Genomic DNA, 23,010 nt, shown 5'->3' with positions numbered 1-23,010 from the left:
TCCTTGTTCTCTCAGCGTTTAACAACAAGACCTTATGCAGGTAGTAGACAAGGATGTGATAAGTAGTAATTCAGAAAGAATCACAGAAACCAAAACAAGGTTTAAATTATAGATGAGTTTTGGGCTATGGTGTTCTCCAGTATCGCCTGAAGAAGTATGTAGAATCAAATATTTCAAGTCAGCGCTCCCCAGAACAAATGTGCATTAGATGCTCTCTCCATATAACATTAATTGTACAGTTGGGTCACGCATGGTACCTGCTTATAATTTTTTAAGTCTTTTTTTCTAAATTTTCTTGATGCTTATTATTATCCTTTCTTAGACTTCCCTATATTGTTTTATAGGAAACAATGTTGTTTCCTTTTATTGTTCCTCTTTTTTTAAGTTCCCTAATAATAATAATAACCTACATTTCTGAGTTCTAAAATATGCCTTAACCATGCACTGATGTCAGCCAGCCTCTTCTATTGGTTCTTTTTAACCTGCAAATGACTTATTATAATAAAGGAGATGACTCAAGTTCTCAATAAAGCTTTGAAAATGTTATCTCTACTTAAAGTCTTCAATCAAATACTTCTAGCTGTTTATGGAAATGTGTTGGCATGATTTGAAATTCCGGCATTTAAAAAAAATTATCAGTTGGCCCCATTCTTGGCCACTCAGAAAACTTAAAAAAAAAAATTGTAGGAGAAACTAGCATTTCAAGAGATATATGAGACCATTTGGAGGTTTTTTATGCCAGCATGGAAAGTGAGGAACAGCAGTTTTCTTGTATGTGTTATTTCATTGGACAGGGTAAAAAAGTAAGCCATAGAAGGAATCTTAATAGCTCACATAATCCACTCCTGTTTTCATGCTAGAGTCTCTCTAAAAAAAAAGAAGAGGTGGGTGGTGGTGTCTTGAATTGCAGTCTATAGGTTCTCACAGAAGAATCTTTTTATGGTCCTCAGATATGCTTGAATCCCCTAAAACCAAAAGGTTAAATATTGATCTGAAGTCTATCAGAAAGGTCAACACTTATAAAGTTAAAAAGAAAAATTCAAGATTTTGAAGTATATTTTTTAAAGTGATACATTTCTGATTGTCAAATTCTTATAATTAAAATATTTTCCTTCATATTTCAGAGCAATAATTAACTGTGTAGACTAAATTGAAGTCAGCCCTGAAGGAAGAAGACACAGATAACATTTACTCACAACCAGTTCTAACTTTGTATAATTCTTAGCTACAGACAAGGTTTAGAATATGACACTGGAATGAGAAAAAGTGATGATAAACTAGGAAAAGGTCAAATTCTAGTTGAGAATGATAGCTTGAGTTACAATGCTTAATGCAGTGGACTGACTCTGGCCTCTACTCATTCTTTTTATTGGCAAAGGTTCTTGGAAAAAGTCTTAGGTCATCATCAGGTTTGAACAATGGCCAAAATGCCTATTTAAACAAAAGAAGGAAGTGAAGTTTCTTGGTACAGATATAATTTACCAGTTGCTAATGGGAACATCATATAAAAGATACTTTGAAATTATATAATGAATATTAAACTTTTAGAATGCAGGATTACATGTTCCGGGATCCACTCACTATAGCAGGTAGGCCAACCGCCAACCACTCCCATAATGCCCTTCTTCTCAGCCTTGATAGACATGTATGCGTTATGTTGAACCATGCACCTAGAATGCCCCTCACTAACTTCCACCTTCGTCCTGTCCTGCCTCTTTATCGAAGGCTTTGACTACACAATCATTGCACTATAAATATGGGGTCAAATGATATAAAATAAAAAATGATTTAAATATATATACTTAAAAAATACTTGATAAAAGGATGAATGGACCAGGAAAAGTTATATGTACTCTTTATTTGAAATAATGTGTTTAGCCACTAGATGTCACCCTTTTTTAAGCGACAAAGTTTACTTGACAAAGTTTACAACATCAACAGCAGTTACGTTCCACTATAGGGTAGAAGTTGTTACCATCGGAATTCGTCCCTCTGATATCACATAAAAAGAAGCTTTAACAACAGACAAACGAAGAAACAACAAACAGGCTTTCCTGTAAGAAGGGCTACATGAGTCAGACTGAATTGAGTCGTCAGTCTCCAAAGCCAGATAGTTAAAATGCAACAATAGTTAATAACGTATAATTTTCAAAAAAGTTAAAAGCATGGCTCTCATACAAATATAAAATGAACACATATAAAGATCTCAATCAACTCATTAATTAGCAAGGGAGCCAATTAAGATGGTGAGGCCAGTACGAGAGAGAATTCAAGGAATAGAGACTTACAGGGTCAGTCTGAGCTTGGCAATACGTACAAAACGGTTTAATGTCCCAAAGGTCACAAGCTGTAATCTTTAAGGCTATGTTTCCTGCTTGAGAGAAATGGTCTCTACTAGGCAAAATTCTACAAGTTAACATGCAGCTTCACATTGAGGCAACAAAATACTTAGCCTACATGTATGGATCACCTGTCATGCTTCAGTGGCTATGCTAAGTGCTTTCCATGCATCATCCCATTTTAATCTCACAGTAATTGCCTATGAGGTGAATGCTGATGTTATCTTAATATAGAGGCTAGAACACTATGAAGTCAAGGACATTCTTCAGGTTATGGACCAGCAAGTGAGTGATCAAGCTGGAATGTAAATCTGGTCTGTCTGCATGGTCTTTCTCCTGGGAGCATAGACTTAACAATTGCTTACTGGGTCTAGAGGATGTTGGGATTCTACAAGATGAGGCACATGCGAACACACTACAACCCCTCCACCCTCTCCAGTTCCTCATCCATGAAAGGCAAATAATGGTGAAAGAAATCTGAAGTTCAATAGAGATGCTGTAAAATCAGTTAAACTGCTAACACTTGCATTCTCTAGAATTTGTATAGATTACTTACCCTCGCTTCCCTTTGCTGATTCCTCTATTGCAATAAATAAGTGGAGAGTTGGAGATGCTCAAGGTAGTGAGTCTTCACACAAAGCAAGCAATACCTTATATACTGTCTATATGGAAAACACTTATGCTAGGTAAAATATTATCAATGTGGTTTGCTAAAAATGAAAAAGAGACCTTTTAAAATATGTATCGTATTCCTATAATATAATATACGCTTTATATTCTTTTCAGAGAATTTGGGACAAGGGGAGAAATCTAATGTACTGACAATATACTCAAGGAAGATGTCTGCCTAACAAAATACTTGCCTAAAAATGCTCTATTTAATTTTAAAACTTTAAAATCTTGTGGAAATTTTAGACATAATTAAATGAGCTATAGAAAATCATCTTAAATTTGTAAGATTTATATGCACAGAATCTCAAAAATGTGAGGTGCTCCAAGCTTTATTACTAATTCACTTTCAATTCTTATAACGATTATACCACTCAACCAGTGACTGAGAAGATTCAGAAAACTAATCAAATGTCATTATATTACCTATTAGGAGTCTAGACAGTCTCCTCATCACCTACACTCTGATACAACTTTGAAAGGATTTTTTTTACAGGATATTATTTCTTTATCTCCATACCAGATTAGAAAAATAGAAACACTTAAGAGTTCCCCAGTCAAATAAAAATGTGTAAATTTGTTGGTGTATCACATTTGCATTTATACTTGCTCTAAAAAAATGGAGTGCTATATAAAAATTGAAAAGTATTTCTTTTTATGTAGTCAGTCTGTTGTTCAGTGTTCAACTTCTTCAGTTTTCATGGATTATAAAATTTTTTAGGACAGAAGATACTCCTTACAAGACCATTTTATAAGTTTCCAGCTTTAAAGGTAGATGTAATTTTAATAATCACATACCACTTTGAAGCTCTATTAGGCACAGCTCTAGTTGCCTTTGATTTATTCATCAATGTGAGAAACCTGAAATTTTCTAAAGTCTAATTTTTGAAAAAAAGTTAAGTAGTCTCTTCGCATTAAACCATCTGCTCTGCATGATTACAGGGACTCATTTTTAGCCTTGAAGCTTCTCTTTTGTGATTAAATTTCTTGTTCAACCAAGAGAACTCTTTGGAAACCATTTATTTCCGATAAAGCATATCATTGTCCATAGAGTAGTAAAATAATTATAATCAGTCCAGATTCTTATTGGATAGCATCTTAAAGAGCTCATGTAAATTTAGCATATTATTAATGCAAGTTCATTTATTCATCACCAAAGAAGAATCTAAAGATAGTACTCACGCAGGTTTAATTGTATAGGCATGCTTTTCATGGACAAAGGCACCAGCAAGACCTCCTGCTCCTGCATTTAAATACTGGATTAAAAAAAAAATACTGGATTGAGAATAAATTAAACTGTATGGGTTTACCTAAATATGTATGACAAAAGTAAACAATGTAATAATTTGACTTTTTTATTATGAAACCAACTTTTGACAAGATCAGAATGTGTGACTATTTGAACTTTTATAAAAAACAGAATTTAGAGTTACCTTGTTTAAAGAAAAAAAAATGAAACATAGCATTATTAATCGAGAATAAATAGCTATTACTTTTTTAGCCAAATTTTGCCCCAACTAGTAGATAATAGTTCCAGTGACATTTATCTCATTTCAGAGCTCATTCATTTCAATTATTTTGTCACAAACTATTTAAATAATAATAAAAGATTATATTTTTAAAACACTTAAATTTAAATAAAATTGGTTTTATATCCATGCTCCCTGTCAATTAACTTGTCTTCAAATGTCAGTACAAAGTTGATTCCATAAGAATTATCTTTACTTATGTAGAAATTTCACAACATATCAACAAAAAACTCAGATCAATTTGAATTAAGTTCTAAGTGTGGAGCTTTTTTTCCAGAACCTCCTGACTTTTACAGAGCAGCCAGGGAATTGAAGGAATAGTATTCTATAGAGGATGGAAATAGCAAAATTTAATAACCTATACTATTCTATCATGTGCTCTACAGTTAACTAGAGTCAGAAAATACAGTAATGAAAGAAATGGAGGTAAGTAATTCAAATACTTAAAATTGGCCACTGATCCAGTTTTACATTTAGATTAACGTCAATATGGAATAAAAGAATAAAAATATATTAACTAGTTTGTTGATACCTTGTAGGAGCACCAGCAGGCAAAATCAACTCCCCACTCATGTAAGTGGAGTTCAACATTTCCAACTGCATGTGCCAGATCAAAGCCAACCAAACAACCCTGTGGAAGAACATAATAAATTTTGAATTCACTTAATGATTTGAAATAGTAAAGACAGTATACTTAAGAAAATCTTTGACACACTGCTGTACCATAAATATAGTTCATCCTTTGGTACAGTGACCCACAAAGCATGAGTCACAAAATCCTGGGCATTCCCAAGACCCTTTCAGGTCAAAACAATTTTCATACCATGAAGAAGACATTCTTTGCCTCCTTCACTGTGTTGATATTTGCAATGATAATGCAAAAGCAATGATGGGTGAAATTGCTGGCACCTCAGCACAAATCAAGGTAGTGGAAGCTTGTACTGTCATTGTGTGTCAAAGCCATTCAGTTACAGTATAAAAAAGTTAATTTCACTTCTATATCTCCTTGATAAAAGTATGAAACTAATACATTTATATTAAATCTCAATATCTTAATTTTCCTGTTTTTAAGATTTAATGTGGGAATTATGCATAAGACATTTGACCATATCCTGAAGTAGGATAGTTGTCTCAAAGTAATGCACTTATGCAATTATTTGAGTTGCAAGCTGAATTAGCCACTTTAGGTTACTGGAAAACCGTTTTTGCATGAAAGAGCAACTTATATACAAACAATAGTAGGTCATACTTAGGTATTTGACAGACATATTTTGGAAAATTAAATGAGTCTGTCAATTTAAGGAAAATAACTCACAGGATTTGTTGCCAAGGAAAAAAAGTAGTTACCAAGATAAAGTAGAATTTTGGAAAACTTGTATCCACTTTTATGAATATGACCATTTCCCAGTATTTAAAGATATTTCTGATGAGTTTAGAAGTAATATATAATTTTTAAAAGAACATATACTGAAATATGTAAATATCAATATTTGTAAAATATGATAATAATGAACCAATATTTTCCAAATGACCAATGCTTATTGTTACATATCATGCATGGATAAAAGATCTATTCAAAATGAAAAATCAGCCAATGGATTTTAATGTAACAAAGCATAGAAAGATCAGTGATTTGGTTTCACATTTCATACCACAACTCCCAAGAAGTTCTCACTTGTCAAATTCTGGTGTAGTATCAAAGATTATTCACAATTAACTGAAAAAGCTATTAAACTACTTTTGCTTTTTCTAAATATATATCTGTACAAGGTCCAATTTCATTCCTGTGGTTCACAGAGGAAAAAAAAAATCAAGAGATTGAATGCAGAAGATATATAAAACCAGTTGCCTGCTATGAAGCCAAACAGTAAAGATCTCTATCTATATAAAATATCTGCCAAATATAAAACATTCCTTTTATTGTTTCTTTTAGAAACTACAGTTTTGCTTCCCTAACAATATATTATTTATGTCAGTATGTAATGGGTTTGCCACTTTTGTCCTAAAATAAATAAGTAAATGTATTTTAAAATTCTGTTTTAATTAGAAATACAGTAAATATAGATAGATAGATAGATATAAACAATATTAAAACCTCTTTGAGGTGATCAGTGATTTTTAAGAATGTAAAAGCTTTGCATTACTAAAAAGTTTGAGAACTGCTGCTTTAGTATATCCTGTTAACCTGAAGGAGTTAATAAAATTTTCAGTTTATCACTTAACCCCACATCATGTCATTTAATTTGATCAAGTCTATGCATGCTGTAGTAAATTGCCTTAGTGGTTCCGATTCTACGTCCCTTCCTGTATCCATGTCCCTTGCCACGTAACTTTTCAGTTCCTTCACTGAGAACAGGGTGCAATTCTCCGCCACTGGGATCAGTCAGGTGACTTGTTTTGAGCAAAGGGACATCAGCACATATAATACAAAGAGAATGTCCTAATCACTTGAGTGATGAGGCTTGCTCTCTCTTGCCCTCTGCCACCTATATGAGAAGGACTTGCTTCGGCCAACCTACTGGCCCAGATGGAAGATGAAAAAATTGTGGATCAGAGTCATCCTCCCCTGGGCTCAGCCTGGATTCTACTCACCCACATTCTCTTAGTTGGCCAGAGATGCATGAGTGACCTCAGCTGAGATTAGCAGGATCCCTGCAACTAAGTCCTGTCTAGATCAGTTGACACAAAGGTGACCCATAAAAATGATGCTGTTTTTGACTCTATACTTTGTTCTCCCTGTACATTGACTTGAGACCCTAACAGTCTCTTACTATCTGACTCTATTCTGTCTCAGTTAATGACATGAATTTTTTTAAAAAGCTGATAGTTAAATGGGGGTGATAGTTCACTTTGCAAACGTGTCTTACCTCTGAGTTCTTCTGTTGTTTGCTTACTAAGAGCAAACATAATAATTACATTCTTAAAACTTGTAGACTTCCTGCAACTTCGAAGAAACACATCTATGGATTGAAGTTTTTGAAGTAAATAATTGCAGAGGTACCAATTTTAGATTGTTCTAACACCTCTTAAGAATAAATAACCCCAAACTGCTATTACAGGTACTTTCCCCAGAACAGAGGGATGCAAACCATGACCTGTTCTTTTTTTTTTCTTTTTTTTTTTTCATGACCTGTTCTTAATGAATAAAGTTGTATTTGAGCACAACAATCTCATTTGTTTAGATATTGTCTATGGCTGCTTTTGCAAGCACAAATGAATCACTGCAACAGAGACCATATGAACGAAAAATTCTGAAACATTTGCTATTTTGCCCATTACAGAAAAGATTTGCTGACCCCTGCCCTATAGCATTGGTTTCCATAGAGAAACTCAATATATTGGGGAGTCAGTTAATTAGAAACCTTACTGTAATGTGGCCAGAACTAGAACATCATAAAAGAAAAAGTTCTTACAGGTATTTTGTTTCTAAAACACAAAAAATGAGCAATACATATCATAAAAGTATGACAGATGCTTCATGCTAACACAAATTTTTGAAGCAATAGAAAAGAAATACAGTTAATCTCCATCAAGATTTAGAGGTCATCAAAACTGAGGTTTGCAGACTAGGTTCAATAGATATATATACAGAGACATACATATGTGCAATTAGTTTGTATTTTAAGATACACTTTTAATATTGAAATTAAATTTTGGGGAAAAAAGTTCTGAATTTAAAATTCTCTTTTTTCTCACCAACACATCCAATTAAAGTGCTTTTTTAATGAAAAAAATTTTACAACTTAACTTCTCTTAGACAAGTTTTTACAACACAGCTTTTCTTAGAAAACTCAAGGAATAAAAAGGCAGCACTTTTATTTTATTATCAATTATTTATAAAGAATGGCACAATGAAGAAACCATGAAACTTCACCTACCATATCCTGTTATTAAAAGCTCTGTGGTCACATCTGTGGCACGATGTAAAATAATCACTTGTGGCTCCTACAGTATGTTTTAATGCATGTACAATTCTTTCCCCATGGGTGGCAGAGAACATAAATTATTAAAATGTGACTGTTTTTAGGAAATGACCGTAAGATACAAACTTGCATGAGATCATCACAAAGCGATTTTACAAAAGTTTCACTAGATGGCAGCATCTTAAAAATAAAGAAAAAACTAATAGTTCTCCAAAACCTCTGTATAGCCATGCAGTTAACATTTTCATTATTTTACGAATAAGAGTAGGTAAAACAATATGAATGTGTGAAAACAGACCTCACCCTTGAGTGCATACTTTATGTAATTTTAAAAATAGAAATCAAATATTTTTCAACAGATTTTTATTAAAATTACCCACAATTGCTCAGACTCTCATTGATACAAGGACAGCAGCGGTGTTCAGCCACTGTGTCACCTGGCTTTACAGTCAGTCCCCAAACTATGGCAGTAGTCTTCTAACCATTAGGACTACTTCCAGCCTGCCTTCTTCCAATGAACTTTCTAAATCATACATTTGGTTATAAGACTTCCTGTGTCCCTTCAAAGATCTCCCCATTAACTTGAGAATGTAACTCATTTTCCTTGGTATGGCTTTTAAAGACCTTTATGATCTGGTTCTTTCCAGCTTTCCTGTCCCGGGTGCCCTACGCCTACTTTCATTTATTTGCATAAACTGTTCTCTGTCTCTGGGGTATTCTTTCCCTCCTCATTTGCCTGGGTAGCTCAAATTTTGATCACAAGATAACTTCCATAGGAAGATACCGTTGCCAAACCCTCTTGCTCCTCTCATCTTACAGCCCTGGTTGCATAAATCTCTTGTAGCAATTTTCCAATCTTAAACTGTCTTCTATTTTTATATAATATGAACTCAAATAATTCAATTGTTGAATAAATAAGTAAAAAAACGAAGTCATACAATTGTCAATAAATATTCTGTAAACTGAAGCTAAATGTTAAAATATTATTTGATATCCTTTATTTCTGTTTCAATTTTATTGCATAAACCATTTATTCAGGCTTGGCATATTTTAAAATGAAGTTTCTTGGACAGTCAAAAGTAGTTTAAAATATATTTAAAATCCCTTTCAATAAAACAAGGAATATCATGACTTTTTGTCTTTGCCATCTTTACTAGCACAATACTAAAAATTTTTCTAACCAGTGGAATAATACACAGGGTCTGTGCGGAGATTTCCAGGTAAAGAGCTAGATCACTGTCTCTCAAATTTAGTTTATTATTTGTTTATTAATTAAAATGAAATATGGAATAGTACAGTTTAATTTTATCCCTTGTAGCATTAAAGTCCTGATAACTTTATTGATTTATTCTATAACAGATTGGCTTTAGACAGATATTATTAGTTTGTTCTTTCTTCACCAAAAAAAAAAAAATCCTATAAATTATGAAGACCCTCAATAAGTAGCAAATTTGGTGGGAAAAGGGTTAATTATATATTTGGAGCTATACACAGAACTGAAAGTCAGCTTGTATGCATTTGTATGTTCAAATAATTCTTAAAATAATAAAATACTTAAGATAGGTAAGTAGCCTTTGTCTTTGAGCCAGTTGAGTAAGCGCCCAGGTTACTTAGGAGGTACCTGCAAGAGATGCCTGTCACACAGCCTGTGGTCATTCATACATACCAGCTGGGTGCATGTCCAGACTTCAGTGGATGCCCTTGGCAGTGGCATTAGCATCATGGTGGGTAAATTACAGGGGCCTACAAGTCCCTTCAAGGCTAGTAATTGGATACTAGTAATAGGAGTGTGACTTCTCTTGTGGCTGTTTATGGGAACTACAGTTTCCACACCATACTAAAGAGATCTTTATGTATTCTAAATATCACTCCTGTTTTGATATAAAGTCACAGGAAACAACTGAAGAAGTACATTGCTATAAATTTGAACAATATTACCTTAAATAGAAAAACTGATGGGAAAATTTGAGGACAGTGAACAAAAATTTTTAAAAATGATAGGAGTGTGTGTGTATGTGTGTGTTGTTGTTCAACTCTACATAGATGATATGGACAAATGGTGGATTAATAACAACAGGTTGGCTAGTTAGCTTTGATCCTGGGATTTCCCGAGGAAGCTCACAGTTAGGGAGGTACTGGGGAGGGTGAAAATGAACAAGAAGCACATGAAAGGTGGTAGGGTTTCTTGCCATAGTCTTGAAGCACTAAAATTTGTAAAATTCATTCAAGTGCTGTGATTCAAAAAAATCCACAGATGCTAAGTTAAAAGAAAAAAAAGTAATACCTAGTAAAGATCTCTGTAAGAGGGGCCTCTACCATCTCTGTAAACATAGTATATCATTTCAGAGTGAATTTTTATTGTGAAAGTCTTTCCTTTCATCCTAAAATTTATTGTGGTCTTCAAATATCCTTCTCACTTTTTTTTTTTTTTTCTTTTCATCCAACTCTGGTTATAAGCAGGAACTATACATTATTTCTTAATACTGTGTTTACTCTGCACTTAAAGTCAATATGTAATTTGTATTACAGTTTCCTTCCCCAAATTATTTAATACAGCTGTCTACTGTTTTTTGAAATACTATGTTAAGCCTTCACTTATTTATATCAATAGTTTGATGGGAGTAACTGTTCCTCACTATTAAAACATAAAGCAATACAAAATGAGAATGAACTTTCACAAGTTAAAAGGGACAAAACACAATCTTCCAAGTGGAACTGCAGGGAATATTTTAGAAGTAGCTTGGCAACTAGAACCAAAACTTAAAATTTTCTGTAAGGCAGAACCTGAATGCTACTCAAAGTTATTTTAGTCCTGAGGCTCTTATAGATAATATATGATACCACAAAAACATAAGTAATCAGCATATGTACTGCAGGAGAAAAAAAATACACACAGTATTCCATCCAGGAAGCTAGTGACTTGATAATTCTAAATGTTCATATTAAGTTCAGCAGCAAACACGAACAGAAAGAGGAAAAATTGGGAGGGTAGACAAGATTCTACCCGAGACATATGATGAATTACTCCAAGGTTAAGGTCTAATAATTTCAAATGTATCTTCTATCAAAATACTATTTTAAAATGCAAGTGTACAGAGAAGGATGGTATCACAAATAACCCTTAGTCTACATGATAATTTGAGTAAGAAAGCTCTCCCATTGTCCTAGAGCTATTGATTGATGGTATTTATGCCAAAATGTATATACAGCAGAGACAACAAGCCGTGATAAAGTGAACATTGTTCTGTGCCTCTCATGTGGGCTATTGCTAGGGATTTGGGGAGCCATGACTATACTTCTCGGTTTCCAGAGAGCTTAATTTGGAAAAAGATAAGATATCGAATAAGAGAGAGTTTTGAATCAAGAAAGAGTCTTTCATGACAAAGGTTGTGCATAGATATCAGGGAATTAATTAAATTAAAAACGAGTACCTTTAACTTGAAATCAAAATGAAATCAGAATGAATGCTTTCACTCAGTGACTTAAAAACTCTGGTTTGGATTCAAGGGTAAGCTAAAAAGTGAAAGTAGAATCAATTCTGAAATATTCATTTATTTGTCAACCTGTGCAAATTAGACTAATACAGTATTAGGATTTTATTACCCACTTATATCAAGCCATACTTCCATATTTTCAGAAAGTATAGTAACTTATAGTTACCCAAAAGAAAATATGAAGGAAGTATCCTGTTGGAAAAGTAAAGTGACGGGGTGGAAATTTGGGAAGAAGATGATGGACACAGGAAAACTAAGGAGCTTGTCTTTGGATGGAAACCTTGGAGTCCTGAATGGGGTGGTAGAACTCTACTCAGGTGCTGAAGATGGCCAACCTAGTGCATTTTTGGAGGCCTTTCTGGGCTCTGTTTATGTCACAGGAAATGGAACCTGAATGTTTTTTGAAATTAATGTATAACTCAAGGTGCCCTTTGTTTAAATTCCAGAAGTGTTTTAGCTGTGGAACTTACACAGCAGGCCACGTAGCCCATGGGGAACACTGGCAACCAGAGTCTGGAATACTAGCTATGTCCTAATAGCTATGTCCCCTAGTTCTGTGAACAGATGCCTGGAGGAAAATGATAGCTTCCGAACTTGAGTGGGAAATTTTCCCCACACTATCTGACTTCCTCTTGAATTTGCAATATGTGGTTTTGACCCAATCGTAAGGTAAAATGAATTGGAGCATATATAACTCTGTTTTTTGTGGTATTAGACTGGATTGATTTTCTAAGACATTTTCATGGATTTGTTTTTACCCTTGTCGAGCATTAATACAGTCTAAAGCAGTTTTCTATATATATGTCTCTATGTCCCATATGATTCTTTAAAGGCAGACACAGTGGGGTTTTTCTTAATCTATTTTCTCTCTGTCTCCCTCGCTCTCTCTGTCTCTCTCTCTCTCCCCCTCTTAAATCCTGGAAACTGATATTAAGTGAGGGGTCAATATACCTGTGAAACAATGAAATTTCTTGAGAATACTCTGCAACTCAGCTACCATTAGAAGGTTCAGTGGACTTCCTGTTGAAATTCTCCCTATTGTCATGTAGATTAGCTTCCCAGTCATATAGGAGTTTGTAAGCTCTTAATTAGAGGGAGGGCACCTGCAAATACATCTAAAGGCCCTGAAGAGCTGCTAACAGGAATGACAATGGGGCAATCATTGGTGGGAGCTATTGCCAATAGAACTACCTAAGAGAACCATCAGAAGGAGACCCACCAGTGTCTTGGGGCATCTCTTAAAAAGAGCAGTTGGGAAGAGTGGGTTAGAGGTTCCGAGTTGGGCCACTATTGAATGCTGGCACTGAATAGAATCTTATTCAGCAATAATTCTGTTCCTTATACTTGACATCTAGGGGCAAAGTAAAAATTGTGGTTTTCAATATTCTCTAAACTGAAGAGACAGTTATATCAACGATAAAGACAAAGGTTTCAGGCTCCCATGGAGAAAAATAACCAAGAAAGAGGGCTATATGTATTTTCTTTGACTTTCCAAATGTTGAGACCTCTTTGCCCTTACACAATCAGTTTACAAATATAAAAGGAGAAAATATAGTGGAAAGAGAGGTATGGTATCGGCGCCAGACTCCAAGTCTAACCTTTACTGGCTGGCTAAGTCAGCTTGAGCAACTGCTTAACTTCTCTTGGACTCAGTTTCCTCAACTGAGCCATGGGAAAAGCTCCCTATTAGGGTAGCTGAGAATATTGTAAATACTACATGCCAAGTGCCTGAAGCACAGTAGGTCATCATCAGCACCTAGTATTATTCACATTTGTACAAAGCACAAAGTATTGCAGAAACTAGATTCATCCTTTTAGCCTGGCTTTTTAAAAGTAAATATTGATGAGACTGGCAAATCCAGAGATGAGAAGTAGAAAGTGGGGAGTGTTAGGAGCATTTTGCTAATGAAATTTAAGGAGGGAGGTATCAGTTAAGAAGGCTTGAGACAGAGCTAAGAGCTAACAGCTACATGGGGAGAAAGAGTAAAGGATTTGAGAGAGAGGAAAAGCAAAAAAAACACCTTGATTTGAGACCCTAAAGTGTTATGTAATATACAGGTAGAAATGTCTTACTATCTAATAGAGTGTGCTTTCAAGAGTAAATTTCAGCTATTTCTTTTACCAGGAAAAAACAGCAATTGTCTCCTCTGTTTATGGTCAGAAGTAAGTACAAAACCAAAGAAGAAAAATAAAACAAATCAAGTAACACTGTTCTCTTCTGGAGTCTTTCTCCAGCTGGCAAGGATCTCACACAAAATATAGTTTGTTTGATTTATTTCAGATACTCAAGATGGGAAAAATAGCTCAAGGTAATTTTTCAAGCTTAATTTAGTTCATTTAATATTTAATAACTTAATGGAGCAGTCTGCATGCCCTGTGTGTCAAAGAGTAGAAATGGAGTTTGAAAAAGAACTCAAATTTTACAAGTATTTTGATTTTTAGAGCAATTGACCATTATAAGTAATTCTTCAGAATTTTCTGATTCTAATTAAATGGGAGCATAGTTATGTCTTTTATGCAATGTGCGATCCATAAAATCAGCCTAATCCATTCTTGCTGATAACACACATTTATCCATTCACTGGCCAAACAGGTATGCACTTAATGATAAATGACTATGTATGTGTAAAGCACTAGTATAAGCCTGTGAAGTTTGTAGGGTCCACCCTCAATCAGTCATTGAACACACTATTGACAAAAGCTTCCTAAATTTCATAGTTAAGATAGACATAGAAATAATTACAAGATACTGCAAAAGAGGACCGATAATACATTTTCTGTCATGCTATGGAAATACAGCAGGAAGACAGATTTAGCCTGACACAGAGGAGCAAGAAAAATTTTATGATGAAGGTGAAGGATCACCCCCTCATGTTTCTACAGGAGTTAGTCAAGAAATATATGAGTTGGGCCTATAAGAAATACTCCACTTTACCGTTTTTGGTAAGAATGCTGCAATGTAAGCAGAAATATATACATCAGCTGTCATTCTGCTTCAGTGCTGAGGTCAGTAGGTAGACGTGGGAGTTGTGTTGAAGAACCGAAGTCCCATCCAATGGGCAGAGCTATGATTCAGACTTGCCACTTGTTATCGTACAAGAAAGATGGTCTAGTGTTGCCAAACCTGTAATTTGAAACTAGGAGTTTTTATATGAAATCTCTTGATCTGTCATTATTGGCATGTGATTAAAAAAATGTTTAATGTATGATGTTTGCATATACAAAGAGGGTTAAACAAAGCAATTCTCTAGGACAGATCATAACCTGTGAAGCAGGTAGTGGTTGAACTAAGCTGGAGGAACAGAATCTTCATATGTGGGAATTCTAGGAGGAGGGAAAGCTAAGAAAAAAGGCCTGGAGACTGAAAGTATGACATCTGGACAGAAAACATTCAACACATTTGGTTTAGTTTAACTATTAGTATGTGAAGGAGAGCAGAGGAAAATACGATACTGATAACTTAGGTATATGCATAATCATAAAAGACTGAAGTGTTTTTTGTTTCTTTGTTGCGGTACGTGGGCCTCTCACTGATGTGGCCTCTCCCGTTGCGGAGCACAGGCTCCAGACACGCAGGCTCAGTGGCCATGGCTCACGGGCCCAGCCGCTCCGCAGCATGTGGGATCTTCCCCGACCGGGGCACGAACCCGTGTCCCCTGCATCGGCAGGCGGACTCTCAACCACTGCGCCACCAGGGAAGCCCTGAAGTGGTTTTGACTCTATTCTACAAATGGTAGAAGAATGATGGTCATAATTTGGGAAAGACATGAAGCAAGGGATCAAATAGGGGGTACATGGGCCTAATCACAACCTTCCCAACAATGGGCAGTTACTTTTTGGATGGATGGTGACTTTTAACCTTTACATATCTACTTTTATCTACCTGTCTTGTTATAAAGTGGCATTAAAGCAACTATTTAATTTATCCATCACATGAGAATGATACTGTATATCAAAGAGAGCCCCGTTTAGATGGGAAATGAAAGTACACTCTTCCATAAGATATTTTACTAGTGATTACTATGACAATCTAAATGGTCAATTTCTCAACCAAATTTGCTTATATTATTAAGTTTTACTTACATACTGAACTTGATAATCTTGCAAAGAAGCTTATGGGATAGTTTCTGAAGATGTCACTCTTAAATTTCTTCCCTTAAAGCTACTTTTTATAGACAATGTGATAGTTATCTTCTTTGTTTACCACCTTACTTAATTTGCTAGGAAAGTGAACATTGTCTCTTCAACTGAACTAAACTTTGATATCCCTAATCTTGTTTGCATAAACAATTTAACTGATTAAAGAAGGGGGGAAGTCCCTGGTGGCACAGTGGTTAAGAATCCGCCTGTCAATGCAGGGGACACGGATTTGAGCCCTGGTCTGGGAAGATCCCACATGCCGCGGAGCAACTAAGCCCGTGCGCCACGGCTACTGAGCCTGCGCTCTACAGCCCACGAGCCACAACTACTGAAGCCTGTGTACCTAGAGCCTGTGCTCCACAACAAGAGAAGCCTCCGCAGTAAGCCCGTGCACCACAATGAAGAGTAGCCCCCACTCGCCGCAACTAGAGAAAGCCCGCACACAGCAACGAAGACCCAACGCAGCCAAAAATAAATTAATTAATTTAATAAAACATTTCTTAAAGAAGGGGATCATGAAGAAGGACATTAAGAGAAATCTCTCACATTTTATTGGGGATTTTTTTTTCTGGGGTCTTCTGAAATTCCACCTACCTTGATTGCCATGAGACACACTTTTTCCTTTCCATTCTTATGATTAGTGAATAAATTAAAACGGGTGTGTACATTTCATGTTGTAACACTTTCATTTTCAGCTTAAAGACTTAAACCAGCCTTTTGTTGGTCAAGTGGCATGAAAAATATGGGTTTTAGCCTGGGTCTAAGACAACTTAAGTATTTTATAAAATGCATATCATCTAAAAAAAACCATAAATATAATATTTCACTTGGGGGACCCTGGGTTTAGATGAGGCTAGATCTGGAGAAATAATTGTCCACCATGGCTTTGATGAGAGTGGTTGCCAAAGCAACAATCCTGATTGACAACTGAGAGTCTTGCTTTTCTCAAATCTGTAATTCTAAAACATCTTGAGTGCAAATTTCTCTTCTGTTGAGAACTACTCAGTCTTTCTCACATGGTCCATTTAATGAAAAGCTTAAATTAAAACATCTGATGAAAACTTCTTAGAGACAGCTCAAAATTTTTAGATTCTTGGGCACTGATCCTTACCAACATATTTTGACAGAGACTCCAGGCTGCTGCTTGGATAACCAGGATAGTTTACTTTATATTTCTAAGCAGAATAATCCTTCACTATTCCCAGAGTAAATGATGTATAGTTAATGGGACATTCCATCTAAACTTTAGGTCATTCTTCTCTTCTCTCTCTCTCTGTCTCTTTGTCTCTGTTTCTATTTGTCTCTGTTCTCTCTCTCTCTCTCTCTCTCTCTCTCTCTCTCTCTCTCTCTCTATATATATATATGTATATTTAATCCTTGGATTCTGTGGCTAGAACTAAATCTGGGTGGGACAGCAAGAGCTCAGTATAGATCCTTCATTTCTGATGGTTATACAAAATCTGTCTTTAATAACAATAGGATGATAAGATTAAATAAGAACAATCTCTTAGGAGATCAGAAAAATATTTCATGCAGTATGAAATGGATCTGCTCTCTGGTACCCCTATCTTTTGAACTGTATCATGATAGCGAGTTTTAAAATTCTTGCATAGAGACTGCAACTGACTCTTTACTTTTGCCTACTCATCTAATTCCTACCCATTCCTGTAGGCAGGGAAAATCTTTTTAAAATTAAAACAAAACCTAGTTCTTTCATTGTCTAAAAGCTTTTAATGGCTACCTGTGGCACTAAAGAGAAGCTCAAGATGTATAATATGGCTTAGTGGGCCCTTCTTTACTCAGCCTCTGTCAGCTTTATGAACTCATTTCTTGTCATATCTTTTCTAACTATCAAATTATACAATCTTTTCTACAATCAAATTATACTGAAATATTTGCTTCCTTGTAATTCTGTCATTTTTTAACACTATCTAGAATGGCCCCACCATACTGTCCGCACCCTGGAGGGGATTTTACCTAGTTACCTCCTACTCATAATGTTAGAATTGGCTCTTGTCTCATCTAATCACCTAAGAAGGTCAGGCTGACACTCCAGGCTAAATTAGGCATTCTTATTTAGAATTCCGTTATTATAATTTACTACTCAAATATTTACTGATAGAATGTATAAAAAATTAAAATGCATATCGCTCTGCTATAGAGAATATAGAGATAAGATTCTTTTTATGTGCTAATGATAAGATCCTATTTGGTGAACTGGCAGTGACTTTAATGAAAGAATGGCCGTATTAGTATGATTTCTAGTAAAGATTACTTAATATTGAACATCTCAATGTTAAACCTTTTTGGAAAAGGTTAATTTATTATGCATAAAAATTTCATACAACATGCCAGTTTATATTATAGTTATATACAAAAGCATCAGGTACTGATTTTTCCTAACTGATTGATTGCTCAAATCCTGATATCTCATGCAAGTATTACTGATATTATTCTGTTGTAATAGTCCATGAGACTTGCCTCCCAATCTTCAGTACTAGAAGCAGCTCAGCCAAGATAATGTTGAATTTTGAGGCTTGATCAATCATTTGTCTCCTACAAAAGTCTGAAGACATTTTTAACAATAATTTAAACTTTCCCTGAAGATAAATGGATGGATCAGTGAGGTGACCATCTATATATGAGTGTTATTTAGATACCTCAGTTTTTATTAAATGATATTAAAGCTAAAATATGTCTTTCTTTTTTATAATGATGTCTTTATTCATATTTCTGCTTTCGTCTAATGTTCTAGATCCAGAATTAATTCATTTTGTTTTTAAAATTGTTTGGGCTGTAATTGTGATTATTATTTATTAATAATTTAGGCAACTTATAGTTAGGTCTAAGAGATGTTTGTACTCATACCCAGTAGAGAGTGACCCATAACAAGGTAGAAGCTAATAAAGCAAAGCACAGGTTTGCAAAATTCAGTCTTCTTTTTGGCTGTCATTGCATTTCAATTTTCAGTAGGCTAAAAGAAAACTAACATGCCAGCATCCATATAAGGTAGAGTAAGATAGTATAAAAGATGTGATAAATAAGAGAATCAATCATTCATTCACTCAAAAATATTTATTTGGCACCACTGTCTGCCAGGCACCATGAATTCCAGAGTGCTGTAGGCCATTTTATGTGGCACTGGAGAGGGAAGGTAGAAAGCAAGCAGTTGGCACTGAGTTTTTTTAGGGATAAGATTATTAAAATTTTTATCAGTCCATTACCCAGACTTTAAAGTTTTCAGTCCAGTCTATTGAGTCCTAACCATACTGCTTAGATTATTGTTTTCTTTTGTAATCTAGAGTAGAAGTGTCTAATGAGAGTCTTTAGTTTAAAGTTCTTAATATTTCACTTTCTAAGGATTTATTATTTTTTTGTAGGTTGGATATGCCAATGTGATATTTTTATATATTGATAACGTTTACTGATTACTTACAATGCACTAAGTACTAAGTGTTTTAGGGATAGTTCCTTGTTTCTCAGTAGAACAAATCAATGAATTAGGCACTATTACCTTCCCCATTTGTTAAGTGGAGAAATGAAGTCATATTGGTAAATGAATTAAGCCATTTAAACTATTCTAGAAACTAATGGAAAGATGTGGGTTCAAGGCCAGGTGTGTCTCTGTCTCTACTATCTAAACATTTCATTAATGCAAATGCTATACTGCATTTCAGAATAAGTATCCTACTCCATCAGCAACCAAAAATGCCTGAATTCCAGGTGTGGCAAGGCTAATAACTGTTCCTCTTAAGCACACAAATATACTTAATTTCCCAAAAATGACCATGTGTTAGTCGAGGGAATATAAGTGGAAATAAATTTTTTCATTGTTAGGCTAATGTTTTTAAGATGTTAGTATTCCCCTTTAAATCCCTTTATCCCATTTCTTTGGCTGAATAGTGACAGAAGCTCTAGGGTATGAAAGCCATAGGATACAACCCTGAACCACTTGTAACCTGAATCATTGCACTGGAGAAAGCTGATCCCTGACTGCTGCGTGAGCAACACAAAAGCATCTATCACAGTGAAGCCATTTATGGCTCTATTTAATTGTTACCAAGACTTAGTCTACCTTATACACCAAGAGTTTCCATTGACAGTAATTTCTAATTACCTATTTCTTATCATAATTCAACTTGAGAAATTATAATTTGTGGGGAACCTATTCATTTCACCAGATGATATAGATTTTCTCTTTATTTTGCTCTCTTTATATTTCATTATGGAGCCTAATCAATTTTCCATGAATTTTTTTCAAATGTTTTGTGAAATGAGGCAAAGAAGAAAATAGAAGAAAGAAAAAAAGAAGGGAGGGAGGGAGGGAGGAAGGAACGAAGGGGAAAAAAAAGGAAAAAAATTAAAGAGGGCTAGAAGAGGAAAGAGGGAAACAGATTAGAAACAATGATGCTCCACGGGGGTGTAATTGGGAAATGCAAGAAGTACTGTCGGTAAATTAACCCCAACCCCTCTTCTCAGCCTCTCTCTAATATAGGGCCATAAAAGCTAAAAACTCCTTTACTCATGCTTCTTTGAAACTACTACTTCAGAAGGCAATGAATCATAAACAGGAAACTGCTAAGTTTTTCTGGGAAAGACTTTGCACTTTGGATGAAAGGGACAGATAAAGCTGTACTGCTACTTCTCCCTTCGTCTTTCTCTCTGCTGTAAATAGAATTGTGATATCTGGATTTGGGACAACTCTCCCTGTGACCATGACATGAAAAGACTGAAGAAAATATAAGAAAGCCCTGGAGATGTCACACAAACACTACTCAGTTGCTGAGTGCATCCTAGCAGCCTCCTGCCTCAAGTCTTCTGTGGTGAGAAAAATAAATCCCTAATCTTTGGCTAATTTTTCTCTGGGATTTTGTTTCTTGCAGCTGAAAACCTTCATAAGTGATTCAGGAATATTAAAGGAAAGACTAACCCTGAGGGTAGAATTAAGAAGTGATTGGTTGAAAAGGTAAAGAACAGGAAAATGTCAGAGTTGAGTCTAAAGGTCTATAACGATGGTGGCATGAAACAAACAGTAGGGATATTCTGGAGGGAGACAAGTCTGGAACATAGTGATCTCAAGGTGCATATAGGACTTCCATGTGTAATAGGCAGATGCTCATAAATAACAATTTTCAAGTGTGTGAGTAGCCTGTAGCTTTTACTTGACAGTGAGAGCTGAGTCGTGGCAGTGGTTAAAAATCTTTAGGGATAGTAATTCAAAGGACAATGGGGAGCATTCAGTGAATGTAGACAAAAATAAATTATTAGTAGAAATAAGTAATAGTATATGAAAAATATATAAATATAGAGGTAAGTCAGAGCTCCAAGATGGTAGGTTGGCCAATAATATAAAATTAAGTAGATGGCTTCTAAGACAAAATATGAAAAGTGTGTCTTCAAACTGATGTCTCTTTTCACATGCTGGCCTTCCCTTATAATATGGCTCTCTAGCCTGATCTTATGCTTAATTTTCCTTGGCCTCTCACACTTGTCACCATCCCAGGGCTTCTCCTCAGTTAAAAAAAGTCTCAGCATTCTCTAAATTCATTATGTGAGTCAGAGCCGTCCTACCAACTGTTCTTTTGTTAATTTATTTATTTTTCCCTTCAGATGATCACTAGAAATCTTATATTTTCTCTTTCCATCAGAGTCGATTTCTATACCACTTACAACAAAAAGTCAGATAACCAAATACAAAATTGGGAAAGACACTTGAATAAGCATTTCATAAAAGAAGATTCTGAGACAGCTAGTACACATTTGAAAGATCCTCGACCTCATCAATAGTCAGAGAAGTGCACATTAAAACTTTAATGAATTATTATTACAAACTAATCAGATTTGCTATTGGTGAGAATGAAGAGCAACAGAAACTGATACATGCTAGTGGGAGTATATGACAAATTGATACAAACCTTTGGAAAGTTGGCATTGTTGATTAGGATTTAACATATACATACTTTATGTTCCAAGGATTCTAATTCTAGGTATGTATTTAACAGAAATGGGTATGAAGGCATACCCAAAGAAATTTATAAGAATGTTCACAGTAGAATTTATTGTAATGGCCCTCAAATGGAAATGAAACTCAAATATCTATTCTGATTAGAATGGAAAAAAATAAATTGTGATCTATTTCATACACTATAATAATATAGTGAAGTGGAAAGAAAAACAGGCAAAACTGCTACATACAATATGGATGAACCCCACAAATATAATAGCAAATAAGCAAGACACAAAAGAATATATGTTAATCCATTCATATACAGTTCAAAGATGGGCAAAGCTTATATATATTTTATATATGTATATATTTTATATATATATATTTATATATGGTTAGAAGTCAGGAGAGGAGGTAATAGGCAGTATTTGGGAGAAGGAGGATTCTGAGTGTTATAAATGTTCTAGAAGTTTCTTGATGTGGGTGATGGCTATAAGGGTTCAAAATAATTCATCAAGCCACTTATGATTTCTGCTTTTTTTGGTATACATGTATTTCTTTAATAATATATTTTTCAAAATTCCTATCCCCACTTCCCTTTCATATGAAGTTTCTACTTCAGAATCTACTCTTGTTGACTTTTATTAATCCATCATTTTTGGTTCCAACCATACTTCTGGAAATTTTCATCTTTTTTATGTCACTTAGCCGTTCCTAACAGTGGCTCTTTTATGGCTTTTTTTCCCCTCGAATTTCCCAACTCTTTCTTGATTGACACCTTTAATTTTCTCTTTGTCTCTCTTCAGCTTTATCTTCATAGACCACCCAAGAGAGCTATGTAAGTCTACATTATAAAGAATTTTTCTAAATCTCCATTGAAAATGGAGGGGATTGTCTAGCAAGAGTATAAATGTCTGTTAAAATAATTTTGATAATGGATAAATTGAAGTCTGCTAGATCGCCATTTCA

At 34.9% G+C, this 23,010-nt stretch overlaps 1 protein-coding gene and 1 long non-coding RNA gene across 3 annotated transcripts in view; one reads left to right on the top strand and one right to left on the bottom strand.

The window, feature by feature from the left end:
* LOC307187967 overlaps window positions 1-23,010 on the top strand; it is a 454,431-nt gene that overhangs the window by 85,303 nt on the left and 346,118 nt on the right. The gene's annotated exons all lie outside the window — the stretch shown is intronic.
* Window positions 1-23,010, bottom strand: part of KYNU (kynureninase) — a 90,068-nt gene that overhangs the window by 28,169 nt on the left and 38,889 nt on the right. For both annotated transcript variants that reach the window (XM_079924411.1, XM_079924410.1), the window contains 2 exons: window positions 5,070-5,168; window positions 4,191-4,264 (listed from right to left, as the gene is read on the bottom strand). In XM_079924411.1, coding sequence (XP_079780537.1) covers window positions 4,191-4,264; window positions 5,070-5,168 — 173 coding nt within the window. The remainder of the gene's footprint in view (window positions 1-4,190; window positions 4,265-5,069; window positions 5,169-23,010) is intronic.

The sequence above is a fragment of the Stenella coeruleoalba genome (genome assembly GCF_951394435.1).
Source record: "Stenella coeruleoalba genome assembly, chromosome: 6".
Lineage (NCBI taxonomy): Eukaryota > Metazoa > Chordata > Mammalia > Artiodactyla > Delphinidae > Stenella > Stenella coeruleoalba.
The sequence above is the reverse complement of the archived record's forward strand: the minus strand, read 5'-3'. Positions and strand labels throughout refer to the sequence as shown.